At 50.0% G+C, this 24,301-nt stretch overlaps 1 protein-coding gene across 7 annotated transcripts; it reads right to left on the bottom strand.

The window, feature by feature from the left end:
• Positions 1 to 9,184: 9,184 nt before the first annotated feature.
• Positions 9,185 to 24,028, bottom strand: DENND4B (DENN domain containing 4B). Of its 7 annotated transcripts, none has more exons than XM_044002241.1 (28): positions 23,747 to 24,028; positions 21,494 to 21,833; positions 20,889 to 21,141; positions 20,584 to 20,653; positions 19,935 to 20,104; positions 19,605 to 19,849; positions 19,266 to 19,332; positions 19,111 to 19,169; positions 18,741 to 18,885; positions 18,170 to 18,345; positions 17,881 to 17,981; positions 17,290 to 17,505; positions 15,906 to 16,051; positions 15,553 to 15,692; positions 15,328 to 15,454; positions 14,741 to 14,947; positions 14,303 to 14,431; positions 13,741 to 13,900; positions 13,305 to 13,472; positions 12,658 to 13,043; positions 12,276 to 12,398; positions 11,900 to 12,069; positions 11,660 to 11,798; positions 11,233 to 11,469; positions 10,890 to 11,007; positions 10,630 to 10,795; positions 10,347 to 10,411; positions 9,185 to 10,116 (listed from the first exon to the last, which is right to left on the bottom strand). In XM_044002241.1, exons 2-28 carry the CDS (start codon positions 21,808 to 21,810, stop codon positions 9,971 to 9,973), a joined length of 4,446 nt encoding a protein of 1,481 aa, XP_043858176.1. In that variant the 5' UTR covers positions 21,811 to 21,833; positions 23,747 to 24,028; the 3' UTR covers positions 9,185 to 9,970. The 7 variants fall into 7 exon arrangements, with proteins under 7 accessions (XP_043858176.1, XP_043858174.1, XP_043858177.1 ...); XM_044002239.1 differs by lacking the exon at positions 23,747 to 24,028 and adding an exon at positions 23,226 to 23,317; XM_044002242.1 differs by lacking the exon at positions 23,747 to 24,028 and adding an exon at positions 23,107 to 23,251.
• Positions 24,029 to 24,301: the final 273 nt, after the last annotated feature.

The raw sequence follows: 24,301 nt of genomic DNA, 5'->3' as shown, positions 1-24,301 counted from the left end.
GGACATGTTAAGTTTGAGATGTCTACAGGACATCTCGTTCAAGGTGTTGAGGAGGTAGTTTGGGATACTGGAGGTCAGCAATGAGGTTGGATCTGAAGATCATTAGCATAGAGACAGTCATTGAATCTCCTGGGAGCTGATGAGATCACCAAGTGAAATAGCAGAGAGGGAGAAGAGGGTCCTGGACAGAGCCCTGTAAGATACCCATGATTAGCAAATATGACCAGGACGAAGACCCTGCAAAGGAGACAGAGTGTTCATATTGTAGGAGGAAAACCAGGAGAGAATCATGTCTTAAAAACCTAGAGAAGAGAGTATCAAGGAAAGGAGGGTGATCAACTGTGTCAGGAGCTGCAGAGAGGTTGAGAATTGAGGAAATATCATTGGAGTTGGCAATTAAGAGGTCACTGGTGGGGCACCTAGGTGGTGCAGTGATACAGCACTGACCCTGGATTCAGGAGGACCCGAGTTCAAATCCAGCTTCAGACACTTGACACTGCCTAGCTGTGTGACCTTGGACAAGTCACTTAACCTCAACTGCCTCACCAAAAAAAAAAAAAAAAAAAAAAAGAGGTCACTGGTAACTTTGGAGAGAGAAATTTTGGTTGAATGATGAGATCAGAAGCCAAATTGTAGAGAATTCAGAGGAATGAAAGGAAAGGAAGTAGAGCTATCTATTGTTGAAAGTATTTTCAAGGAATTTAGGCACAAAAGGCAGGATAGGGGTTAATAAGCTAAAACATCCCCAGTTCTTTATATGATTTTTACATGATGTAAACCTAAGGTCTTTTGCCAGCCTAGTTGCCCTCCTCTGGAGGCTCTCAGAATTATCAATGTCCTTCTAGAATGCGGTGCTCTGAAATGAACACAATACTCTAACCATAATCTGACCAGAAGAATTATCACATCCCTTCTTACTAGACACTACCTTTCTTAATTTAACCATCGGTTGCATTAGCTCTTTCAACTACCAGATTACACTGTTGATTTATATCAAACTTGTGGTCCACTAAAACCCCCTGATCTTTTTCAAACGAATTTCAGAGATGGGAAAAACATGAGTTTATAGAAGACTGGGCCAACAGTGTTTTAGAAACCAATAAATGCTAATTTTGCTTAGTCCTCATTGACAAGAATAGTACCTAGTACTAGTCAGGAATCCAGGGCCTTATAGGGCACAGACCTGGGTTAGGGGAGGGCCACCAGGATGAAGCCAGGCAAGGTGCTTGGCAACCAAAGCCGCTGGAAGTACCAAAGCAGGTTCCAGAACAGGATGGGATGGGAGGAAGCTGGGTTGTGCAGTTGATAGAGTGCTGTTCCTAGAGTTAGGAAAACATCTTCCTGAATTCAAATGCAGCCCCAAAAACTTACTAGGTATGTGACACTAGGCAAGTCACTTAACCTTGTTTGCATCTTTTTTTTCACTTATAAAATGAGCTAGAGAAAAAAACAGCAAACTACTCCAGTATCTTTACCAAGATAACCCCAAATGGGATCAATGAAAAGTCAGATATGACTGAAAATGAATGAACAACAATACTAGAGACCTTAGTTCAGATGCAGGATGGTCTGGTTAGAACATATTTAGAGTAATGTGTTCAAGTTATAGGCATCACATTTTAGGAAGTATATTGATAAGCTGAAGAAGATCCAAAGCAGAATTGAAAGTCTTTAAAGATCATGCCCCTTGAGAATCAATCATTAGGTGTTAATTATTAAATTCCAGGAAGCTCACATTCTAATGGGGGAGAGAATATGCAAACAAGACATATACATGGTAAATGAAAGGTAATCTAAGAGGAATGGCATGAAAAAGGGAAAAGGACCCACATGTACAAAAATATTTATAGCTGCTCTTTTTGTGGTGGTAAAGAATTGGAAGTCAAAGGGATGCTTCTCAGCTGGGGAATGGCTGAACAAGCTATGGCATATGAATGTAATGGAATAGTATAATGCTGTAAGAAATAATGAGCAGGGGGCAGCTAGATGGCGCAGTGGATAAAGCACTGGCCCTGGATTCAGGAGTACCTGAGTTCAAATCCGGCCTCAGACACTTAACACTTACTAGCTGTGTGACCCTGGGCAGGTCACTTAACCCCAAATGCCTCACCAAAAAAAATAAAAAATAGAAATAATGAGCAGGGGGGCAGCTAGGTGTCACAGTGGATAGAGCACCAGCCCTGGAGTCAGGAGGACCTGAGTTCAAATAAGGCCTCAGACACATGACACTGGGCTGTGTGACCCTGGGCAAGTCACTTAACCCCAATTGCCTCACCAAGAAAGGAAGGAAGGAAGGAAGGAAGGAAGGAAGGAAGGAAGGAAGGAAGGAAGGAAGGAAGGAAGGAAGGAAGGAAGGAAGGAAGGAAGGAAGGAAGGAAGGAAGGAAGGAAGGAAGAAAGAAAGAAAGAAAGAAAGAAAGAAAGAAAGAAAGAAAGAAAGAAAGAAAGAAAGAAAGAAAGAAAGAAAGAAAGAAAGAAAGAAAGAAATGATGAGCAGGCAGATTTCAGAAAAACCTGGAAAGACTTACATGAACCAATACTGAGTGAAGTGAGCAGAACCAGGAGAACATTATACATAATAACAGCAACAATTTGTGATGATGAACTGTGATACACTTAGTTAGCTCTTTTCAGCAATACAATGATCCAAGACAATTCCAAAAGACTCATGGTGGAAAATGCTCTCCACATCCAGAAGTATATTTTTACTTTTGTTGGGTTTTTTTGTTTGTTTCTTCTATCTTGTGGTTTTCCCCTTTCATTCTGATTCTTCTTTTACAACATGACTAATGTGGAAACATGATTGTACTGTATAACTTATATCAGCTTGCTTGCTGTTTTCAGGAGGGAGGGAGAAAATTCAGAATTCAAAATCTTACAAAAATGAATGTTGAAAACTATCTTTACATGTAACTGGAAAAAATAAAATACTATTAAAAAAAAAAAAAGGAAAGGAAAGGGAGGAGCAATGTGAACGACTGGGGAAAAGGCCTCTTCCAGGATGTGGGATTGGAGCTATCATGAAGGAAGTCAGCAAGTGAAGGCAAAGAGAGAGAGCATTACAGGCATGGGGGATAGTCAGTGAAAAGGAGATGGATGTGCCATGTGTGAAGAACAGAGAGAGTGCTAGTTTGACTGGATTATAGAGTATGGGAATGAGAGTAAATGTACAATGAGACTAGAAGGATAGGTTGGGATGAAGGTGTGAAGGACTTTAAACGCCATACACTTAAGGAAAAATCCCTGTGGGATAATTATATGGAGTATACACTAGAATAAGGAGACTCAAGGCAGGGAGACCAATTAGGAGGACACTGCCATAGTCCAGGTGAGAGATAATGAACTAAGAAGGTAACTATGTGAGTAGAGAGAAGAAAATTACATTGTGCTTACTCTCATAGAATAATAACAGGTGGAAAGCACAGAAACACAGATATAGCTTTGATGTGAGAAAAAAAATCTTCATAATAATTATAACTATCCAAAAGTGTAATGAGTTGCCTTGGGAGATAGTTTGATCTCTTCTCAATAGAAATCTTCAAGCAAAGAATTATGGCCACCTATCAGGTATGTCAAAGAGGGTTATTGTTCAGATATAAGTAGGACTAGCTGGCCTGAGGTCCTTCTCCAATCTGTGATTCTCTGCAGTTCTTTTGTCTAGCCATCCCTCCTCCATCCTTGTACTTGTGAAGTTAATTTTTTTAACCCAAATGAAAGATTATTAAATGTCATGTTAATAAATTTGCTCCATTCTAGTCTTAGGTATCTTGGGAACCTTATGTTGTCTTCTAGTGTGATAAATTTGATAAACATGCCATGTATACCTTCATCCAAATCACTGATAAAAACATTGAGTATGCTGATTTAGTTATTTTCAGCAATACAACGATCCAATACAACTCTGAAGGACTTATGAAAAATGCAATCCATCTACAGAGAAAGAACTGATGCTATCTGAATACAGATTGAAACATAATTTTTGTTAGTTCCTTTTTCTAAAGTTTTTTTTGTCCCTTTTCTTTCACAACCTAATGTGGAACTGTTTTGCATGACTACACACGTATAACTTATATTGAATTGCTTGAGTTCTTGAGGAGGGGTAGGGAGGGAAGACAAGAATTCAGAACACAAAGTTTTTAAGATCAATGTTAAAATTTGTTTTTACATGTAATTTAGGAAAATTAAATTCTAAATCAAATTTTTAAAAAATGTTAAGCAAAGGATTCCTGTGTCACTTCGTTTAAGACCTTCCCTCTCTCCATTAATGACTACTTTCTTGATCTGGTTAGTCAACTAGTTCCAAGCCTTGGTAACTATCATCTAGCCCTTATTGTCCAAAAGGATAGCATATGGGGCAGCTAGGTGCTACAGTGGATAAAGCACCAGCCCTGGATTCAGGAGGACCTGAGTTCAAATCCGGCCTCAGACACTTGACACTTACTGGCTGTGTGACCCTGGGCAAGTCACTTAACCCTCACTGCCCCACCAAAAAAAAAAAAGAAAAAAGGATAACATGAGAAAGAGCATGTCAAATACTTTTGTTGAAATAAACGTATAACAGTAGTAAATGACCATAGTAATCTAGTGTTTGATAAACCAAAAGATCCAAGCTTTTGGGGTAACTCAGCATATGACAAAAATTACTGGAAAAACTTGAAAGCAGCTTGACAGAAACTAGGCATAGACCAACATCTGACATTGTATACCAAGATAAAGTATAAAGGGTAATATAAGTAAATTAGGGGGGGCAGCTAGGTGGCACAGTGGATAGCGCATCGGCCCTGGATTCAGGAGGACCTGAGTTCAAATCCAACCTCAGACACTCTACACACTTATTTTACTAGCTGTATGACCTTGGGCAAGTCACTTAACCCCAATTGCCTCACCAAAAAAAAAAAAAGGGAAGAGTTTATGACCAAACAAAAGATAGATATTTGGGGAAGTAAAATAGATAATTTTGTCTATATGAAATGAAAAAGCTTTTGCACAAAACTAATGCAGTCAGAATAATAAAGAAACAGGAAAGTGGAGGAAAATTGCAACAAGTTTCCCTGATAAAGGCCTCATTTCTCAAATATATTGGGAACCAAGCCAAATTTATAAAAATAAGAGGCATTCCACAGTTGACAAATGGTCAAAGGATATAAACAGGCAGTTTTCAGAAGAAGAAATCAAAGTGATCTATAATCTTATGAAAAAAATGCTCTAAATCACTACTGATTATAAACTAAACCAACTCTGAGATACTATCTCCTACCTATCAGATTGTCTAACATGAGAGAAAGGAAAATGGCAAATGTTGGAAGGGATGTGGGAAAAGAACACTAATGCACTGTTAGTAGTGAACTGGTACATTCTAGAGAACAATTTGCAACTATGCCCAAAGGGCTATAAAACTGTGCATACCCTTTGATCTAGCAATACTACAAGGGCTATATCCCCAAGAGACCAAAAAAAAAAAAAAAAAAGGGAAAAGGACATTTTGTACAAAAATCATTTAGAGCAGCTCTTTCTGTGGTGGCAAAGAATTTGAAATTGAAGAGATGCCCAACAATTGGAGAATGGCTGAACAACCTATGGCATATGATTATGATGGAATACTGCTATGCTATGAGGATGAGGATGGTTTCAGGAAAAAACCTGGGAAGACTTATATGAACTGATGCAAAGGGGAGTGAACAGAATCAGAACATCGTACACAGTAACAGCAATATTGTAAGATGATCAACTGTGAAAGACTTAGCTACTCTGATCAAGACAAGGATCTGAGACAATTCCAAAGAACCTATAGTACAAAATGCTATTCACCTCCAGAGAGAAAACTGAATTCTGAATGCAGATCGAAGCATACTTTAAAAGCCCCAACACTTTATTTTTATTGTTTTGTTTTCCTTTGCAACATGGCTAATATAGAAATGTTTGGCATGACCTCACATGTATAACCTAAATCAAAGTGCTTGCCTTCTCAAGTAGGGGGGAAGGGCAGGAGGAAGAGAATTTCAAACTCAAAATTTTTTAAATGTTAAGGGTTTTTTTACATATAATTGGGAAATATTTAATGAAATAAATAATTTTAAAAGAAATCAATGTATACTATTGTCTACAGCATTTCCCTGATATACCAGTCTAGTTACCTTGTCAAAAAAGGAAATGAGGTTAGTCTGGCATGACCTGTTCTTAATGAAGCCACACTGGTTCAGTGATTGCTAATTCCCTTTCTAAATGCTTACTGATAGGCAGGCCTCATAGTTTGGGAGAGGGAAGCTGCTTATAGGGTTGTAGACATGAGTGAATAACGTATTGTCTTTTGGTTTCCTAGGTTTCTTGATGTCCCAGGAGCATGTCAGCTGTAGGTTGTATGCATAGCTATTGGCCTACCCAGGTATGACCCTTAGTTTCTGTCAATCCACAGGTCTCAGGTTAGGGGTTAGAGGGTTTTGTTATCATTATTACCATCATTAGTGGAATCAGAAGAAAATCAGATTTTGCAAACTCCTTGAGGGTAAGACCTAGAATCATACCCTTTCTTTAGTGACTGGCTTATTCCCAGAAAAGCATATCTTTTTAGTCTCAGTATTCTACTAGTGTTGTTATATGGATGTAAACCATCAGATGCCTTTAAGGAATTGAAAATGTGGGGCAGCTAGGTGGCACAGTGGATAAAGCACCAGCCCTGGATTCAGGAGGACCTGAGTTCAAGTCTGGTCTCAGACACTTGACAGCTGTATGACCCTGGGCAAGTCACTTAACCCTCATTGCCCCACTAAAAAAAAAAAAGAAATGAAAATGAGTATCTCACAGGGAGAGCAGTGGAAAGTTGCACAGTGGGAGTGAGCAGACTACAACATTTAACTAATGAGGAACTTTGAGGAGCAAGAGTATAAGATATTATCAGGAAAAAATCAAGATAAGGAAGATGAGCTGGTCACATGCCAAAGTCCAGTAATGAGAAGTGGACAGCCAGAGCGTCCTACTGTTATCCTTATGACATCAGAAGAAAGCAAGGAAGGTCATCACGCTATTGAGTGGACCCCCAGTGGTGAACTTATGGGAGGGCATGGAAGAACTGTGAAATGCATCATTTCGGGGATCATCCAAACTGATGGACTCTCAGATTCAACTGAGAAATGTCTTTAAATACAGTTTTCTTTGATGCTAGCATGGGGCTGATCCTATAGCAGACACACAGTAAATACTTGCTGAATTCATGTCTATAGAATTTGAAACCTTGAAAAGCAATTTAGATGCATTACCTTATTTAATCCTCACAACCCTTTAAGACATGCAATCAAATATTGATTCCCATTTTAGAGTGATTGGGACTTGCTCCAGATCACATAGCAGAGGTATGACTTCAATGTAGGTCTTTTGACTCCCAAATTCAATGATCTATCCATTACACAAGGGCAGCTAGGTGGCACCATAGTGCACAGAGCACTGGGCACTTAGTCAGGAAGGCTGGTCTTCCTGAGTTCAAATCTAGCCTTAGACATTTATTAGCTGTGTGACCCTGAGCAAGTCACTGAACCCAGTTTGCCTCAGTTTCCTCATCTGCAAAATGAGCTGGAGGAGGAAATGGCAAACCACTCCAGTATGTCTGCCAAGAAAACCCCAAATGGGATCATGGAGAGCTGGATGACTGAAAAATGACCAAACAATATTTGTTATACTGCCACTACTACTACTACTACTACTACTACTACTGTCTACCATTTATATGGTGCTTCAAGGTCCGCAAAGCACTTTACATGTTAGTTTATTTCATCCTCACAACCTGTTGTTATGCCTATTTTACAATGAGGATTCTGAAGCTGAGGTTAAGTGTCATGCCTCAAGTTGTACAGTCAGTGAGGCAAGATTTGAATTCAGGTCTTCCTAACTCTAGTTCTAGCACTCTAACCACTGTGCCACCCAGTTCTCTGTAGGAATACCATGGGAAGAGGACCTAAAAGTTGTAAGATGAAAGGATCAGGATGTGAGAGGCCGGCTGGGGGAGTCGTTCTAGGAAAAAGGTTGAGGGTAGGCGAAGGGGAGGCCTTTGTCACAAAAGAAGCCAGTTAATGGGTAGTGATGAACAAAGGAAAGTGCATCAAGAAAACATTGCTTAAAATGCCCAGAAAACAGCAAGTACAGAAGGGGATATGGCAATTTTGTTACCACTGGCACATTTCTTTTTTAAGAAGCTCTGTGGTTGCTCCCATATAGCACTCTTCATTTCTTTGAACCTTGGAATGCTTGTTGCCAAGGTACACAATGTAAAAGAATTTTATTTTTTTTTAATAGGGAGGAGTTCCCTCAGAGGTGAAGTTTCTCTGTCTCTAGCAGGAGAAGCTAATTCAAGGAAATCGCCTCATTGGGCCTGGGAGAGAGTACACTTGGGAAAGATGCTTGCTTAGAAGATCCCAATATTGAGGAGCTGTTTTCCCCCAGCTTCCTCTCTCCAGTCTGGAGGCTACTGTGAGTAGCTGTGTCTCCACACTTCTGCCCACAACCCCCCCAAAGCCTTTTTGTTTTGTTGGCTAATTCACTTTAGTAACTGGTTTTGTGGCTCTGCTAGCTGCTGTTTCCTGTGCAGATTTCATTACTCTGGGGAAGGAGAGGAGCAGGATTCCTCTTTGAGGCTAAGGAATCCGGAAAATATTACAGACAGGTTTCATCTTCAGCTTTTTCTAAAGCCTAAATGCAGAATCCTTGTGTGTTCCCAGACTCACTCCTTTGCAGTACAGTGCATCCAAGTGACTGCTTTGATGGAGGAAGCCCGAAGGGAAAGGAGGTGAGCTGTTCCGGAAGTCTAAATACAAGAGGGAATACCAGCAGAAAAAGGATTATCTTTGGGAAGGTCCTAGAGCACTTGGGGAGGACATAATATGGGAATGGGAGACAAAGTATAGAGATGAGCTCAAGGGCCCTAGAGAATGATCCCTTTGTGTAGGGCAAGAAGTGGGAGGGGAAGTGACAAGGGGGCGATTGTGTGGGAGGGATGGAAGTGCCACAGACTGGCACCACCATGGGCAATGCTCCCAAGAATGGGAGAGGTTCCCTCTATCAGAGAAAGACAAAAGAGGCAAAACCCACCAGAACTAGACAAGGGATATCAATCCTGTTCAGGGCACAACCTGATGACCGAATCTTGGAGGAAAGAAGTCCCCTCCCCACCCTGGACACAGGAAGGAGGAGACAGCAAAGAAAAGAAAGAAGCAGCTTTTACTGTATTTACATCCAACAAAACCTCAAAGACAATCGTTATTGCACAGATCAGGGCCCTGGGTGGGTGAAGCAGCCCCGGGTAAAGGAAAGGAGGGAAGAACACCCCAATTCCTGGGGCGGAAAGTGGGGACGTAAAATGTGTGTGGGGAAACCAAGCTTCTGCCTCCCTGAGTTCTCATTCTCTTAGGGCAAGGGGGAGGGGAATACAACTACAGGGCCCAAGCATTTTAGTTCCCCACCTTTCTAATCTTAACAGGGACCCCAAAATCGAGGCAGCTGTTGTGGCTCCACAATAAATAACATAAAATAAAATATCAATATTGAGGCAGAAGGCAGGGGTGGGCCCATATGGGAAGGAGAGCATTTCTGACCTGGGAGGGGAGAAGGTGACAACACCCTTCCCCCTGCCCCCAGGACCAAGGCAGAGGTTCAGCAGTTCTGTATCTTTCCAGTTGTTTTTTAAAACAAAAACTTCTAAAATGACAGGTGAGTATGAATCTAGGGGTGCCAAAGAGGGAGGCACCTGGATTTGTGGAGGGCAGGAGAGGCAGAGCTGTGCCAACTCTCCTCCCACATCAGCACAAGAAAAGCGGGTCAGAAACAAGGGGACTTGTGACTTTTGGTATCAGTGACCTCTCCTGCCCCAACCAATGCCCACAGACTTGGCATTCTGCCTGGCATACTCCCTAATCTTGGGGAGCAAAGGAAAGACATTACCCGGAGATTCCTCTGTCCCCTAAGCTGGGATGGGAGGCCCAGAGGCCCTAGCATTCCAAAGGTGCCCCAAAAAACTTGCGACAGTCGATGGCCTTCGGGGTGGGCATCTGTGCCCGCCGCCGCCGCAGCTCCTCTTTGCCCAAGCTGCTCGCCAGCTTATTGAAGGCTGCCTTGTACTTCTTGTCAAAGGCCGCTGGCAGAGGAAAGGAGAGAAGTGTGGTGCGTGAAGAGGTAAACAAAACATCTAAGGATGGCAGGAAACTGAAGCCCTCATCCTATCCCCAAAACATGCCTTCAGTATGTCTGGAGCCTAGGCTTTAATTTATCCCAACATTACGACTTTTGAGGCACCATCACAGTGCAGAGGTTTTCAATGAAGAAAGGTCCCCAGCTCCCTCTGCCTTGTCTCTCCTTCCCCCTTACCTATATCCACATGGTCCTTGCCCAGGGCAGCCATAGTCAAGAACAGAATCTCTCGGTAGATACTTCTGGAGGTAGAAAAGTTAAAGGGGAATGAGTAGGGAAGGAGTAGCTACCCAGGAAGAACAAGCCTGAAGTGAGGACAGATTGCCTTTCTGTGGAACAAGGAGCCTGGGATGAGTCTCAGCTCTGCAGCCTCTGCCCTGTGTGGCCTTGGCCGTGCTTCCCTGCTGGGGTCTGGAGAAGCTAGGGGAAGACAGTGCGGGCATTCCAAAAGGGCGCTCACCGCTGCAGGTGCAGGCCCTCGGGCGGGGAGCCCAGGGTATCCAGGAGCAGCGCTATGGCCTTGTGCACTTCATTGAATCCCACATGGAAAAGCAGGGCCTCCAGCAGAGCAAGATTCAGAGGTGCAGGGGCGGTGCCTGGCCATGCCACCCGATGAGGGATCTGACCTAGGAGGGCGAGAAAGGGAGACTGGAAGCACAGGTCCTTCTGCAGGGGAAAAAATCCTTCTCTCCCCCTGCTCTGCCCAGGCTTCAAACTCACTGTGAGCCCTCCAAAGGACGTAGAGGGGAGGACAGCTGTCAGGGTCAGGGGTCAGCACATCCCACAGCAGTCGTACCTGCACCAGAGCTGGTTCTGAGGGCAGCCAAGGAGATGGGGCCTGGGGGTTGGGGGGAGGGTTAGAGCCAGGCCTGGAAGACAGGGGGCAGAGGGATGGGAAGTGGGGGACAGGGAAGCAAAAGGAGTAGGCAGTAGTTTGAGGGTGTGAGATGAAGTGGACTAGGTAGAGATGGAAGAAGATATGGAAGCAAAAGACAACAAGCACAGGACAAGAAAACAGAGGGGCAAAGAGTCAGGAATCCAGAGCCTTGTGGGGGGCACTGACCTGGGCTCGGGGGGGCCCATCACAGGCAGCCAGGATGAGGCCAGGCAAGGTGCTTGGCAGCCGAAGCCGCTGGAAGTACCAAAGCAGGTTCCAGAAAAGGATGGGATGGGAAGCAGGAAGCTCCGGTAAAGCGAGCACCTCACTGCCCTCATTCTCCACCAGGGACTCCAGCTCCTTGCGTAGCACCAGAGGGCTGAGGTACGCCCATGCCCCACCTTCCACTCTCCTGGGAGCACTCTGCCCACCAGGGCCAAGAAGGAAGAAAAGCAGTCAACTCGCTGCCTCATCCCTAGGACTCTTCCTTTCTCTTTGGCAAGCTCCTGTCACGCCCCCCCCCCCTCCCCTAACCAGGGACCCAGCATGGTTTCCTCATCCTCACCCCCAGGGTCCACCCCCACTACTGATTTATCTCCGGCCCGACCCCTACCTCAGTGTCTCCATTACAAACAGAGGAATCATCTAGGGCAAGGCAGAGCCTTCGGTCGCTGAGCACAGGGCCAGGGCCCCCAGGCACGGGAGCATCTCTATTACTGGCACCTGCAGAGGTGGGTGTACCGTGAGGGTCACTGCCAAGCAGAGAAAAAAAGGGAGTTTAGAAAAGTAGCTCCTGGCTCGTCCAACTCTTTCCCAACTCATCCCCTCTCCCCACCATGGACCCGTTAGGTACCAGGGCCTGGAGTCAAGGGTCTGGACACTAAGCAAGGGCACAAAAGGACGAGAGCAGAAGGGGCAGGTGGTATTGAGGTTGGAGTCATCAGGTGCCCAGCCGGCCATGATCTCCTCATCATATACTAGGGAGTCACAAGCTCTACACAGAGAACAGCTAGACAGAAGAATCTGCAGGGGACATGAAAGGCAGTGGCATAAGGAGCAACACCTCCCGCTCCCAGCACCCTCTGCTTTCCTTCTCAAAATCATTGTCTTTCCCCAAGCCAGATTTCCTTCCCTGAATCCCCTCTAGATTCAAAATCTTCCTATTTCCCAAGCTTGCTACTCCTGCCTGCAGCGTTACAAGTGGAGAAGAGGGGAAAGAGCCATGTTACCTCGACGGGGGGAGGCTGGGAGAGGCCGGGGGTGTCGCTGAGGCGCTCTGAGGAACGTTGAATGCTGAGGCTGCTGAGGGAGTTTTCAGAGAGATCCCACTCACTACCCAGAGATGTGGAGCTCTGCATGGGAAACCAGAGGGTTGACAAGAGGGCTGTTTGGTGCCCACTCCAAAGCTCTTGGGATGGTCACCTCCACCCTAAGTGCTCAATCTGCCCAGCCCATGGAGGCACTAGATTCTCCTTATGCCAATCCAGTGGGCCGTAGCAGATGTTCAGTTCTTTAGGGCACCAGCCTTCAGACACTCCTGAAAGTGCTCTCTCTCCCCAAAACCAAAGATGGCAGGTTGCCCTTTTGCCACCTCTCCCTGAGCTTAAATACCTCAGAGGCAGTGGATCCTGGACGTTCCCGGGGTCGCAGGAGGCTGTCCATAGGACTTCGGCGGGCTGGGAGGGGCAAGTCTGAGGGCTCAGGTGGTGGGGCACGAGAGGCAGGGCTGCGGCGGGAGGGGGTGAGCAGCTGCTGCAGACGGGCACCTATTCCCCGCCGGGGAGTACCCACTGCATCCTGCCTTTTGCCAGTCTTGGGTGCCTGCCCACCCAGCCCATCTAGGGCCTCAGCTGAATGGGCACTCAGAGCCATGCCTGTTCCCCCAGGGCTGCCTCCAGGCGCTGGATCTTCACTTGCCAGGCTTACGTCAGAGAGGCTGCCATCGTGCCAGGACAAAGGGGACCCCTGGGGCTCTAGGACACCCAGGGCCTCTATCACTAAGGGAAAGAGAAGGGTCAGGGAGCATGGTGCTCGTCCTCTAAGCATCAAAACTACTAAGAGAGGGATTCTCCCTTCCCAAGCTGTCCTCGCCATTGAACAGACACAATCCTTGGGCACATGGATACCCATGATGTGAAGCCCCTGTACTCTAGGAAAAATTCCACTTGGCACTAACCCTCCCACCCCCAACAGGTCCTACTTTCTCCTGAGGCAGGGATATCAGGAAAGTGGGGTAAGGAGGACATGTTGGCACTCACTGTGTGCCACACCAGCCTCCACAGTAGGCTGTGCCCCTCGGGCACTACCCAGACTACCACTCTTCACCAGCCGCCCAGTGGGAGAGGCTGGGTCCCGAAGGCTTCGCCCTGCCCAGGTGGTCTGGCGATGAAGGGGACGGGTCGGGGAGGGCCGCTCCAGGCGGGGCTCTGCAAAAGAGCTTCAGGTAGGTACAGTGTCTAAGGATGAGAGACAAAGAGCCCTGCCTCCCTCCCCCCAACCACCACCAATGCACAGACCTAAGGTGGGGAAGGCATGTCTTCATTATTGTGCCTGCTAAGCAATAGCCTCTCCAACCCTCAAACAAGCCCAAGCACTTGTAGCTTTCCTCAGGCTCTTGACCTAATACATTTTTTCCCAGTCTGGACCTACCCAGTCCCTTTGGCCTCCCTCCATACTACTGCCCCCCCTACCCACCTGGCTGGGAACTTCTTGCCCCCCTCAATGCCTGTTCCTGCTGCCTCCGCTCCCGAAGGGGCTGACGGAACTGAGCAGCTCCCAGGACCACGTTCCGGAGCTTGGCCCAACGTAGACGGCCACCTGTGGTGCCCGATGGCCACTTGCTTTCTAGCACAGCCTGCTGGACAAAGCACCTATTATGCTGAGATAGAGCCCTCTCTCTTCTGTGCCCCACATGGGGAACATCCCTACCGGCTCCTGGAGTTGGCATCAAAATCCTATCCCTTCCCTACCCTGCGTCTACAGGTAACCCACAAACACTCCACCTAGGATGTAGTTGCCCAAAGTGGGGCACACTTATGAAGAGGGTCAAGAAGAAACAGCCAGCAGGCTCCTCCTGATTGGACACGAAGCCCACAGGGGAAGGGAGGGGAAGAAGCAGCTGTGTCCTCAGGAGAGGAGCCAATGCTGGGGGGGGGGGGGTGGCAGCAGAGTTGCTTATGGACTTCCCTGGCCTGTCTGTGGCTCCACTCTAGGCCCCACTCCCCCACCCCGCCATCTCCATTCCAGCAGTAGGCACCTTGTTGTAGTAACCATAGGTGATAGTGTTGGGCACAATGCCTGCCCTCCTCATGTCCAGCATGACACGTACAGACAGCACAGGCTCTCCATAGTGTGAGCAAAGCTGCATTAGCACACGGTAACACACCTAGGGGCAGTTGCACAGGGTGAGGGATGAAGAGGGCCTGACTGCACAAGACAGGCCTCGGGTCTCAGCACCGCCCATTCACCCTATGCGATCTCCGTCCCCCATCAGTCCCCACTCCTTACCATGACGTTCTTAGCCTCAGTCCTCTGAACCCCTCACCATGGCATCCTCTTTCTCTCCCATGTACCCCCATTTATTCCACTCCCTATCATCACTACAGACCCCCAACGTCCTTTGTCACTCTGACTGCTCTCCATCTTCTCCCTACCATGTTTCCCTCTGCCTCGATAGCCCTCTTCTGATGCCCACCTCATCAGGCAGCACCACCTTTCTGCTTTCCATTTGCCGAAGAACCTGGTAGGCGGTATGTAGAGCCCGCACTCGAGAAGAGGCAGACCGAACATAGGCAGGTAAGCACAGGAACCACAGCCCGTAACAGTGCCCCAGCAGGCACCGTGCCCAGAGCTCAGGCACGGCTGCTGACTTCTGGGCCACCCGCTGTGCGACCTTCATCTCCTGCCAGGCACCAGAATGAAAAAAGTGTCAAGAATAGGATGCCCAGCAGGTACTAAGGAGCAGAGAGGATACCTAGGTCAGGTGGACATCTTTAATGTTCTGCTCAGAGTTCCTTGGCAGAGTAAGTCTATGGTGCAAGAGCAGAATGACACATCCCTAAAGGTCGGGGTATACCTGAAAGAGGTCACCTGAATACCCAGAAAGAAGGAAAGGATCTGGATTCCCAAAGGAAAGGTGGGTATAGTCCCTTTGGGACCACTGATGTCCAAATAGTTAAGCATGGATGAGGAAGAATCTGACCCAGAGATTAGAAAGAGCAGACACAGTTCCAGGAGTCTGTGACACTCCCTGGTCCCCCAAAGTGAACACCTACTGATTACCTGTTTGGTGCGTCGTGGAGCAGGGCTGCTGGGTGCGCTTCGAGAGGGGCCCGGTGCAGGAGAGAGTCCAGGTTGTTCCTGGGGGGGCTCAAACAGTTCGGCCCGAAGCTCAGGGAACCCATCGTAACTGGAGGGGTCACAGGACGGCACTCTCAGTGGGTATGAATAGCCACTAGGGACCTTGCAGGGGAATTGAAAGGAGTAGGGGTGGGGGCAGGACCTCACCAGTATAGAGGAGCCGAGTCACTGCCCTCAGCCACTGGGGGCTCCTCAGGGGGGGTGATGAAGACTGTGAGCTCACTGCCTGATGGCTCCTCTAGCTCCACCAAGGGCACAGGCTCCGGCTTCTCCTGTTCTGGGTGAACCTGAAGGGGAATTAGTACGGCAGTGGGGACACAACACAAAGATGAAGGAGGCAGGGAAAGCCCAAGAGAGGCAGGCAGCTAAATGTGGGGAAAACTGAAGGGACAGAAACACAGCTTGGGAGCAGAGAGACATAGCCTGAGGAGAGGAGGAACACAAAGCCTGTGGTACACAGGCACAAAGCAGAACCGTGAAGATGAGATGACGAGAGCTACCTTGTCAACACAAGAGTCAAAGAACTCCAGGGCTGCATGGCGGGAAGAGCCAAAGGAGCATTCTTCAATGAACTGTGAGAACATCTGCGTGTGTAACAGCTGGGCATAGAATTTGTGGCTGGAGCGTTCTCGGGACTTTAGGAAGCCTGTGAATGGAAAAGAGGGTGATGGGGCGCCCCAATAATGCCCACTCTTCAGGGAACTCTTTCTGAAGGGCACTGGCCATTGGCCCTACCCAACCAATGCCACTCTGGGATCTTCCCTCCCTCTCACGGTGATCATAACCATAACATTTCGTTTTTGTTTTGTTTTGTTTTGTTTTTTTGGTGAGGCAGTTGGGGTTAAGTGACTTGCCCAGGGTCACATAGCTAGTAAGTGTTAAGTGTCTAAGGCCGAATTTGAACTCAGGTACTCCTGACTCCAGGACCGGTGCTCTATCCACTGCGCCACCTAGCTGCCCCCCATAACATTTCGTTTTGCCACTTGAGGCCAGTGCCCAGCCCCACATTACCCTGTATCTGCTCCCCCACAGCTTCCCTGCACCGCCCCCCCCCCCAGCGCCTACCACAGCCTCTGGCACATAGCATGCTTTAATGGCAATAAATGCTTTATGATTAAATGACAGCTGACATTTACGTAGCACTTGAAGGGTTCCAAAGCCTTTTATATGGATGATCTAGTTTGATCCTCACAACAATCCTGTGAAGTAGTCCAGGTTTTAGGATACCCCCTTTAGAGACAAGAGGGCTGAAACTCAGATTAGGAGAGCTGCTCAGAGTCATATAATTTCCGTGTTGGTGATAGGATTTGAACCCTGGTAGGGTTCCACTGATACCAAACCCAGCACTCTTTCCACAAAGAAGACCTGGGTTCAAATCCTGCCTCAACATGTACTAGCTGTGTGAGTCTCAGTCCTCTTAGCTATAAAATGGGGATAACAATACCACTTACTTCATAGGATTGTTGTGAAGTTCAGATGAGTTTAATGCAAAGCATCTTATACAGATGCAAAGGAGAGCAATGCTGGCCACACTGCCTCCAACAGGCACTACCCAAAGCTAGCATTTCCTTGGCAGGTGCTCCTCAAAATGCTCCTTCAGGCATCACCCCCTCCCAGGACTGACCAGCTCTGCTCCAGAATGGATGGTCAGAGCTCTGTCCCAATGGATTACTATGTTTCCTCTCCAATTGTTTTGTCTCCCCAATCAAACTGGGAGCTCCTCAAAGACGGAGAGGGTCGATGGCCTTACTGGCCTCCCACTGTCCCCTACTTGTCTTCTCCCTGGCATTCTGCTCATCTCTTCCTGCCAACAGTCCAATCTCTGAGCCTGCCACACCCCACCTGACATCACCCTGGGGACTCTGTGCAGCTCTGCACTCTTACCCTGCAGAAAGAAGAGGTTCTCAACATCTCGAGCACTCTCAGAGGGTGCCTGGGTGAGTGGTCGGAGGAAGGCTCGATAGCCCTTCAGCAGACACGCCATAAAGCGAAGGAAGGCACCTTGGACTTCCCGCTCCAGTCGTGCCCGTCTCCCACACACTGCCTCATAGTCAGTCAATAGAAACTCCAAAGACGCCTCCTCCTCGGGCCTCGTGTATGCTGAGGGACAGGGCAACGAAGGGAGGGTAGACGTGATGTCTGCCTCACTTCCCACCCTTCCGTGTACATTCTACTAATTCTCCTTCCCTCCAATAGCAGGACAGAAAACTATTCCCAAATAGGACAGTTTCAAGTACCCTGGCCATGCCCTCAACCTCTCCATTCTATTTGGATGCTTTTAGGCATTTTCTTCTAATCGTTTCTGTTCCTCCCTCTTACTAAACTGAATTTTGAGTCCACTTACTCCCTCTGAAATAACTTCTAGATTCCCTAAATCTGCCCATATAATTTTCAAGTCCTCCACAACCCCTTCAAATGGTTAGACATAACCCTGACCCCAAACGATGAGAACTGCCAGTCCCCAGTAATGCTCACTCTGGTCCAGCTGCTGGTGGAGAGCTGTCAGCGTGTTCAGCAGCACTTTGTATGGCCGGCGGGGAAGGGCCCTGGGCAAGAGCAGCTTCTTCTCCTCAGTCCTGTGAGGCACATGGCAGAGAAGGAAATGTAATCCACATTTTTCAACCCTACTCCTAAAATGCCCCCAAATCTGTGGCTGAAGCCCTTGCTCATCCTGTGCTACCCCTTATGCCCACCCTAACTCTGCCTGCACTTTCTACCCATGCCAGCCCCACCACCCTCAAGCCACAGCCACCATCCTTCTCACTGGAAGAGCGTGTTGGTGTCAAGGTCAACGCAGATGACATCGGCAGGTGGGTCATGCAGGTCAAAGTAGCTGGAGTGGATGCCCACGATGAAGGGTACTGGGGCACTCAGCACATCTGCCAGCACCAGTGGGCAGAGAGGGATGTAGGGGCACTGCCAGTGCAGTGGGAAGATCATCTGGGGCAGGGGGTAGGAGGTGAGAAGGGGTAAACCCTGGGGTCCAGGGAAACAAGAATGGCAAACAAGGGGAAGGGCCAAGAGGATTGAAGGACTGGGAGGGAGAACCACCACAGAAACAGGATCCCAGGCTAAGAATCTCTAAGACTGAACAAAGGAAGAGGGAAGAGACCCAGGCAAGGAATCTGCCTAGGTGTTGGTGCCAAGGGAGAACACGTTCTCTGGGTTAAGTCTTGGGAGGGGGAAGGGGGAGACCAGAGGGGAATCCTGGGAGGGGTCCAATAGCCTAAGGGAAGGTTTTGGCTAGGAATGACTATCCCGGATAAACATAATCCTGGAGGAGGGGTTCAGAGGAAAATTCTGGAGTCCAAGGTAAGTGAGGATAAGGGACTCACAGAGACCAGGGCCTCACAAACACTGGTAAGCAGGTCAGGCCGAAGAGAGTGAACCAGAAGTTTATGCTCAGTAAGGACGGCAATCAGCAGAGTTACTGCCAGCTCAGGCCCCAGGCTCTGTAGCAGCTGTAAGAAGCTGGCACCGCTGCAAGGCAATGCCCCACACCCAAATGCAGTGAGTCGCCAGGGAAATCCCCTAAAAGGTCTTAACCAACTTCAAAAAAGACACCACCCTAGATCCTCAGGTAATTACCTAATTCCTGGAGGGAAGGACAAGGGACTTGCTCAATTAGATTAGATGTCTATCTGTCTAATGGGCAGTGCCCAACTTGAATCCCAGTACCCACTCTCCACCCATTTGGGCACCTACCTCAGAGGCAAGGGAGATGAAACAGGTTGACAGAGGAGCAGGTTGTCATAGGGAGACATCTGGAAGTACAGAAGACAGAGCCATTAGTGAATAGGGGAAAGTTCTGAACCACTGAAGCCCCATTGTCCTGCCCCAGGCCAGGCCCCAGCTCTCACCTGTACCAGGATCCGGGGTCTCTGAGGGGAGGGGAAGGGAACATTGTGCATGAAGTGGGAGATGTGCCTGGGAAAGGTGGAGGGGAGAAGGTAGCAGGTCAGGGAGCAGATCTCCCTAATCTAGACCCCATCCTCTAGCCCTTCTACCCATTTCCTCTTAGGTTCTCAGTTCCTTCATATTCCTTTTCCCATTCATCCTCCGGGCCTCCTTTATTTCTCATTCCCATCATGTACCTCCCCCATATACCCTTCCCATGCTCAGTGACCCCTTTTACTTCTCAAATCCCTCCCATCCTTCTCTCCTGCTAAGCCCTCTCCCCAGGCGGGGCCAGCACTCACGCTTCCAAGGGCAAGCGGTGGGGGCCAGAGACAGAGTAACGATAAAGGAAGGTGAGGAAGGCACGGAAAGCAGAGAAGGCAGGCCACCGGGACAGCACCGCCACAGCCCGGCGGCCACGCACAGCCCGGCCACCCAGTGCCCGGCCCCGGTCCACTGCACTCAACAGCCCCAGCGCCCTGGCCTGCCGCTCTGACAGCCGAGCCCGGGGGAATGCCTCGTAGAACTGCAGGGCTGCACCATAGACCTTGGGGGAGGGCGACAGGTCAGAATGGCTTCCCTCATCACCCCCTCCCCAGAACTCTCCTCCCTCCTCCTCCCTCCCGTCCTACCTTGTCACCAGCAGCACCCGTGAGCACGAAAGTGGAGAAGACGGGCACTGGGTATTTGGTCTGGGCAGGCCAACATTCAATGGTGGCTCCCATAGGCAAGCAGAAGACAGGCACAGACTCAGGCAGTGGGAACGCCTCGTTGTCCTGCTCTGGATACCGGCCTAGCAGTTCTGAGTACCAGGCATGACGGAAGAAAAAGGAGCTTCTGTCAGATTCCATGAGTCCACAGGGCCCAAGAGGAGAGGGCACATGAGCAGATACAGTGGAGAAGATGGACACTCAAAGGCATGGGGAGGTACATGGAGAAAATGCTACCACTTAATAAGGGTTCAAGCAGTTTATTAAAAGTGTGTGAAATGGGGCAGCTAGATGGCGCAGTGGATAGAGCACCGGCCCTGGAGTCAGGAGAGTTCAAATCCGGCCTCAGACATTTAACACTTACTAGCTGTGTGACCCTGGGCAAGTCACTTAACCCCAAGTGCCTCACTAAAAAACAAAACAAAACAAAACAAAAAAAAGTGTGTGAAGCACCCGGGTTTTAGGGGGAGGCAATGGGAACCATGAAGAGTGGGAAAACTTTACAAAGAGCAGAGGATGAGAACACAGGGGAGCATGGAGAAATGGAATGAATAGAGTGCGTGCTACCAACCTGCCTCATAGACGAGCGTATTGGCCTTCGCCAGGCCCACCTTGTAGCACAAGTAGACAGCTGGGCCCCACTGAACAAGACAGACAAGAGGAGGAGTTCAGATGGGAAGGGGGCTCCCGGTACCCTGCTCCAGATCTCCTATGACTCCTCCAGTCCTCAGTGTTCCTAGCCCCCAGGGTACCTGCTCTTGTAATGTTTGTTCCCTGACCCCTAGAAGCCAGGATTCCTTCTCAGCTCCTGACCTCTCCAGGTCAGACACGATCCACCACCCTGCCCCATCTCTTGTTTGTGCCCTCCCCGCTCACCATGCCAGGATTGAGATTTCGAGGCAGGCGGCAGTATGTGTGGGGGGTTCCCTCGCCTTTGCTGGGCAGGATCAGACAGAGATCAGTAATCCCCAGGGCATGCAGCCCTGCCCCTTCAGCTGCCCGCCGATAAGTGAGGTAGGTGCGGGGATGCCCAGGGCCTGGAGGAGCCAGGTTGGCAGAGTGGCTATAGGGCGTTGTCTCCAGCACCTGGAAACCTGGTTTAGGATGTTCCTTCCCCTCATATAAAACCCTGGTGAGTTAAGGAGAAAGAACATCAGCAGCACATGACACGGGAAGAGCTGCCCCAATCCTGCTGAACCTTCAATACCCTCCTTACCCCACACCAAGCCTGAAGCCTCCTCTTTGGACTCCATCCTTCTTAATTTGTTCCCCCTTCTACTTCATTTGCTTCTGCTATCCATCTTGCTTCTTTATTTAGCCTTTTCATCCCCGTCCCTTCCCTTCCCTCCTTTGTCCTTTCCCCCTCTTTAACTGCACTCCCTACCCTTCTTGGTCATGTCATTTAGACTGTTCTGTTCATGCCCCATTCCTACCCTCTTCCAAGGCCCCTGGCCAGGCCAGTGGCTAGGGTGGTCACTCACCCTAACTCAACAAGGGGAGGCTTGTCTCGTCCTCTTCGATAGCAGATGGTGGGCTGGGAGCCACCCAGAAGTCCAGCACTGAGCTCCAGGGGGTGGCCACTAGCTGAGGCTTGAATACAAGTGTATCCTTGGGGCACCTCTTCTCCCAGAGCCCGGGCAATGATGGCTACATCTGTGATAGGTTCTGCTGGACGGGGTGGGCGCAGGGGGCCCCCTGGCTCAGGACCCCCAGTTTCCTCAGGGACTGCTCCTCCACTCCCTGCAAGCCCAGCCACCACAAAGTAATCCACCAGCCGGGGGGGCCGCTCCTCTGCCATGGCCCCCCCTTCACTTACTGCATCTAGAAGGGACAAAGTAAGGAAGAGTGTAAGATGGAAGGGGTGGGATGGGAAGAAGGCAAAGTTGCTATGGCAACTAAATGACCCTCATCCTCCTTCCCCTACCACACTCACTCAGAGAAGCACCATAGGAGATTGACCAATCCTGAACTCTCCCACTTATGACATCACCATGACCTCACAGCCTACCTAGTCTCCTTAAAGAGAACAGGTCCCTCAAGTAACATTACAGTGACATCACCACTACCCTTGCTCAACCTGAATCCCCCAACCCCCTTTCCATCCCCAAAATCCTTGTACTAGAATAATCTTGTACTTTCTTAAAGGGCTTCCCCACCACAGGTATTAAAGTAATCTCAACCGATTATGTTAGGGCTTGTACCCTAGTACTGCTATCACAGGGGTTAGCTGTGACATCATGCTGACTTCACAGACTTATTAAAGGATTGATAACCTTGGTACCTTAGCTGTGATATGACGGGAGCGATCTAATCTGGCCAACGCTCTTCTAGGGCTCACTCCAACAAGCACCAAACCTCTGCTATCCAAGTGACCTCCCTCCCCTTCTGACTTCCCATAAGAAGCAGGGCTACAAAATCACAATGACTACTCCATCCTCCGTAAAGACCTACGGGCTAACTCTACCTATTTATCTAACCCATCCAATCCCCTTTCTGATCTGTAGGCCCCATGAAGACCAGAGAGAAGAGAGAGGTTCTGCCTTTCCTTCTGCTCCCCCACCCACAAGCCCATGGTTGGAAGCAGGCCCACCCAGGCTGGGTCCCTTGCCTGTCCCCCTCTCACCTGTTTCCATAGCCCAGCACCAGGGGGAGAGGGAGTTCCTGGCAGGGGGTAGGGGGTCCTGGGGAGCCCTGGGGTAATGGCAGCTCAGAGATTATGGCGGTGCAGCCAGGCTGAGAAAAGGGGGGGGATGCATCAGAGGGGAAGGGAGGTAACTTCCTGAAACAGCCAAGGGGAAGCTGTAGCTAGGCCAGACGGAAGTCAACGTATGGGGGGGTGGGGGGGATGGAGCGCTGCAGAGGAAACCCTTACAGTGGTATCCCCAGCAGGGAGCTTATACTGATCGGAAAGGGCAGAAACCGGCTGCAACGCATTGACCCTTAATGATCTCTGTATTTCTCCCCCTCAAAATCTCAGTATCTACCCCTACCTCAGAGATAAAGAAGTAGGAGAAACCAAGGGGACCTGACTTGGCTCCAACCTGGCCCCCGGTCTACTCTATCCCCCCCTCCCCCTGCTAAATTTAGCTCTTACCCCTCTCCTGGGAGGTGAGACCATAAGGCAGGCAGCGTCAGGATCCCAATTTAGCTCCTCAGCTTCCCACCTGGCATGGCTGGCTCCCTCACCCCACTCACTACCCAGCAGGCACTGACCTCCTAGGTGGCCTGGGCCCTGGCTTTGGCTCCCTCTTCTCATGACCCCAGTTCTTCTACGGCTCCCCTCGTGGACCAGAAACATCTCTCTCCTCCCCCCTCCCCTTCCCTTCCAGAAGGAGGCATCTTGCCAGGCTTCCTCCCAGGAGGAGCACAGGTGGTACTTTCTCTCCGCCCTCCCCCGATGGTACCCACACCCCCAGCCCAGAAAATGGGAAGGGTGAGAGATGCGACTAAGCGGACGGGGAAGGCGGCCGAGGCTGGGGGGGCAGGGGTCCCCAACTGGGGGAGGCTCGGGGGAACAGGTGCCTGCGACAATGGGACGGAAACATCAGCGAGGGGTGACCAGGACCTAGGAGCAGCTCCTGGAGGGGGAGGGGGGGTGTTCCCTCCCATTGCACCCCCCCCCACACACACACACACACTTTCGCTTCCCTAGGAGAAAGGAACCGGAACCAGATGTGCAGCGAAGGGGGGAAAAGGAGCCCTCCCCGGTCACCCCCTGCCCTCTTCCCACCTACCTGCTTCGGGGCTCCTCGCGGGGCGGCCGGGCCCCCCCCTCCCCCCGCCCCCTCTTCGGGGAGGGGGGGGAGGCCGGGGAGGACGGCGGGATGTTTACCCGGCCCCGGACATCCCGCGCCCGCGGTGGCTCCGGCCGGGCTCCCCGCCCGCCGCGCGCTGGAGGGCTGCGCGCGGAAACCTGGCCCGAAGCGAGCCCCGAGCGCAGGCGGGGAGCTGGGGGCGCCCGCCCAGGGGGAGCCGCAGCCCGCACAGCTCGGCGCCCCTCCCGCCGCAGCCGCCGCGCGCCTCCGTTATTCCGCCGCGGCCGCGGCCCCGACTGTGCGCGTGATCCCGCAGCCCGGCTTCGGCTCCCGCTCCGCGAGCCCGCTCGCTCCGCTCCCGCCCCCTCCCTCCTCCTGCTGACCCCCCCCCGCCCCCCCCCGCCGCGACAGTAACCCCCCCCCCGCCGCGATGACCCCGGAGGCTCCTTCCGCCCCTGGCTGGGCCGCCCCAAGCCCGACCCCTGGCGGCTGGGAGGGCCCTCTACACGAGTGTGCCCCCTCTCCTTCCCGGCG

This window comes from Dromiciops gliroides, chromosome 4, assembly GCF_019393635.1.
Source record: "Dromiciops gliroides isolate mDroGli1 chromosome 4, mDroGli1.pri, whole genome shotgun sequence".
NCBI lineage: Eukaryota > Metazoa > Chordata > Mammalia > Microbiotheria > Microbiotheriidae > Dromiciops > Dromiciops gliroides.
Note: the sequence above shows the minus strand (reverse complement) of the source record. Positions and strands in the feature narration are given on the sequence as shown.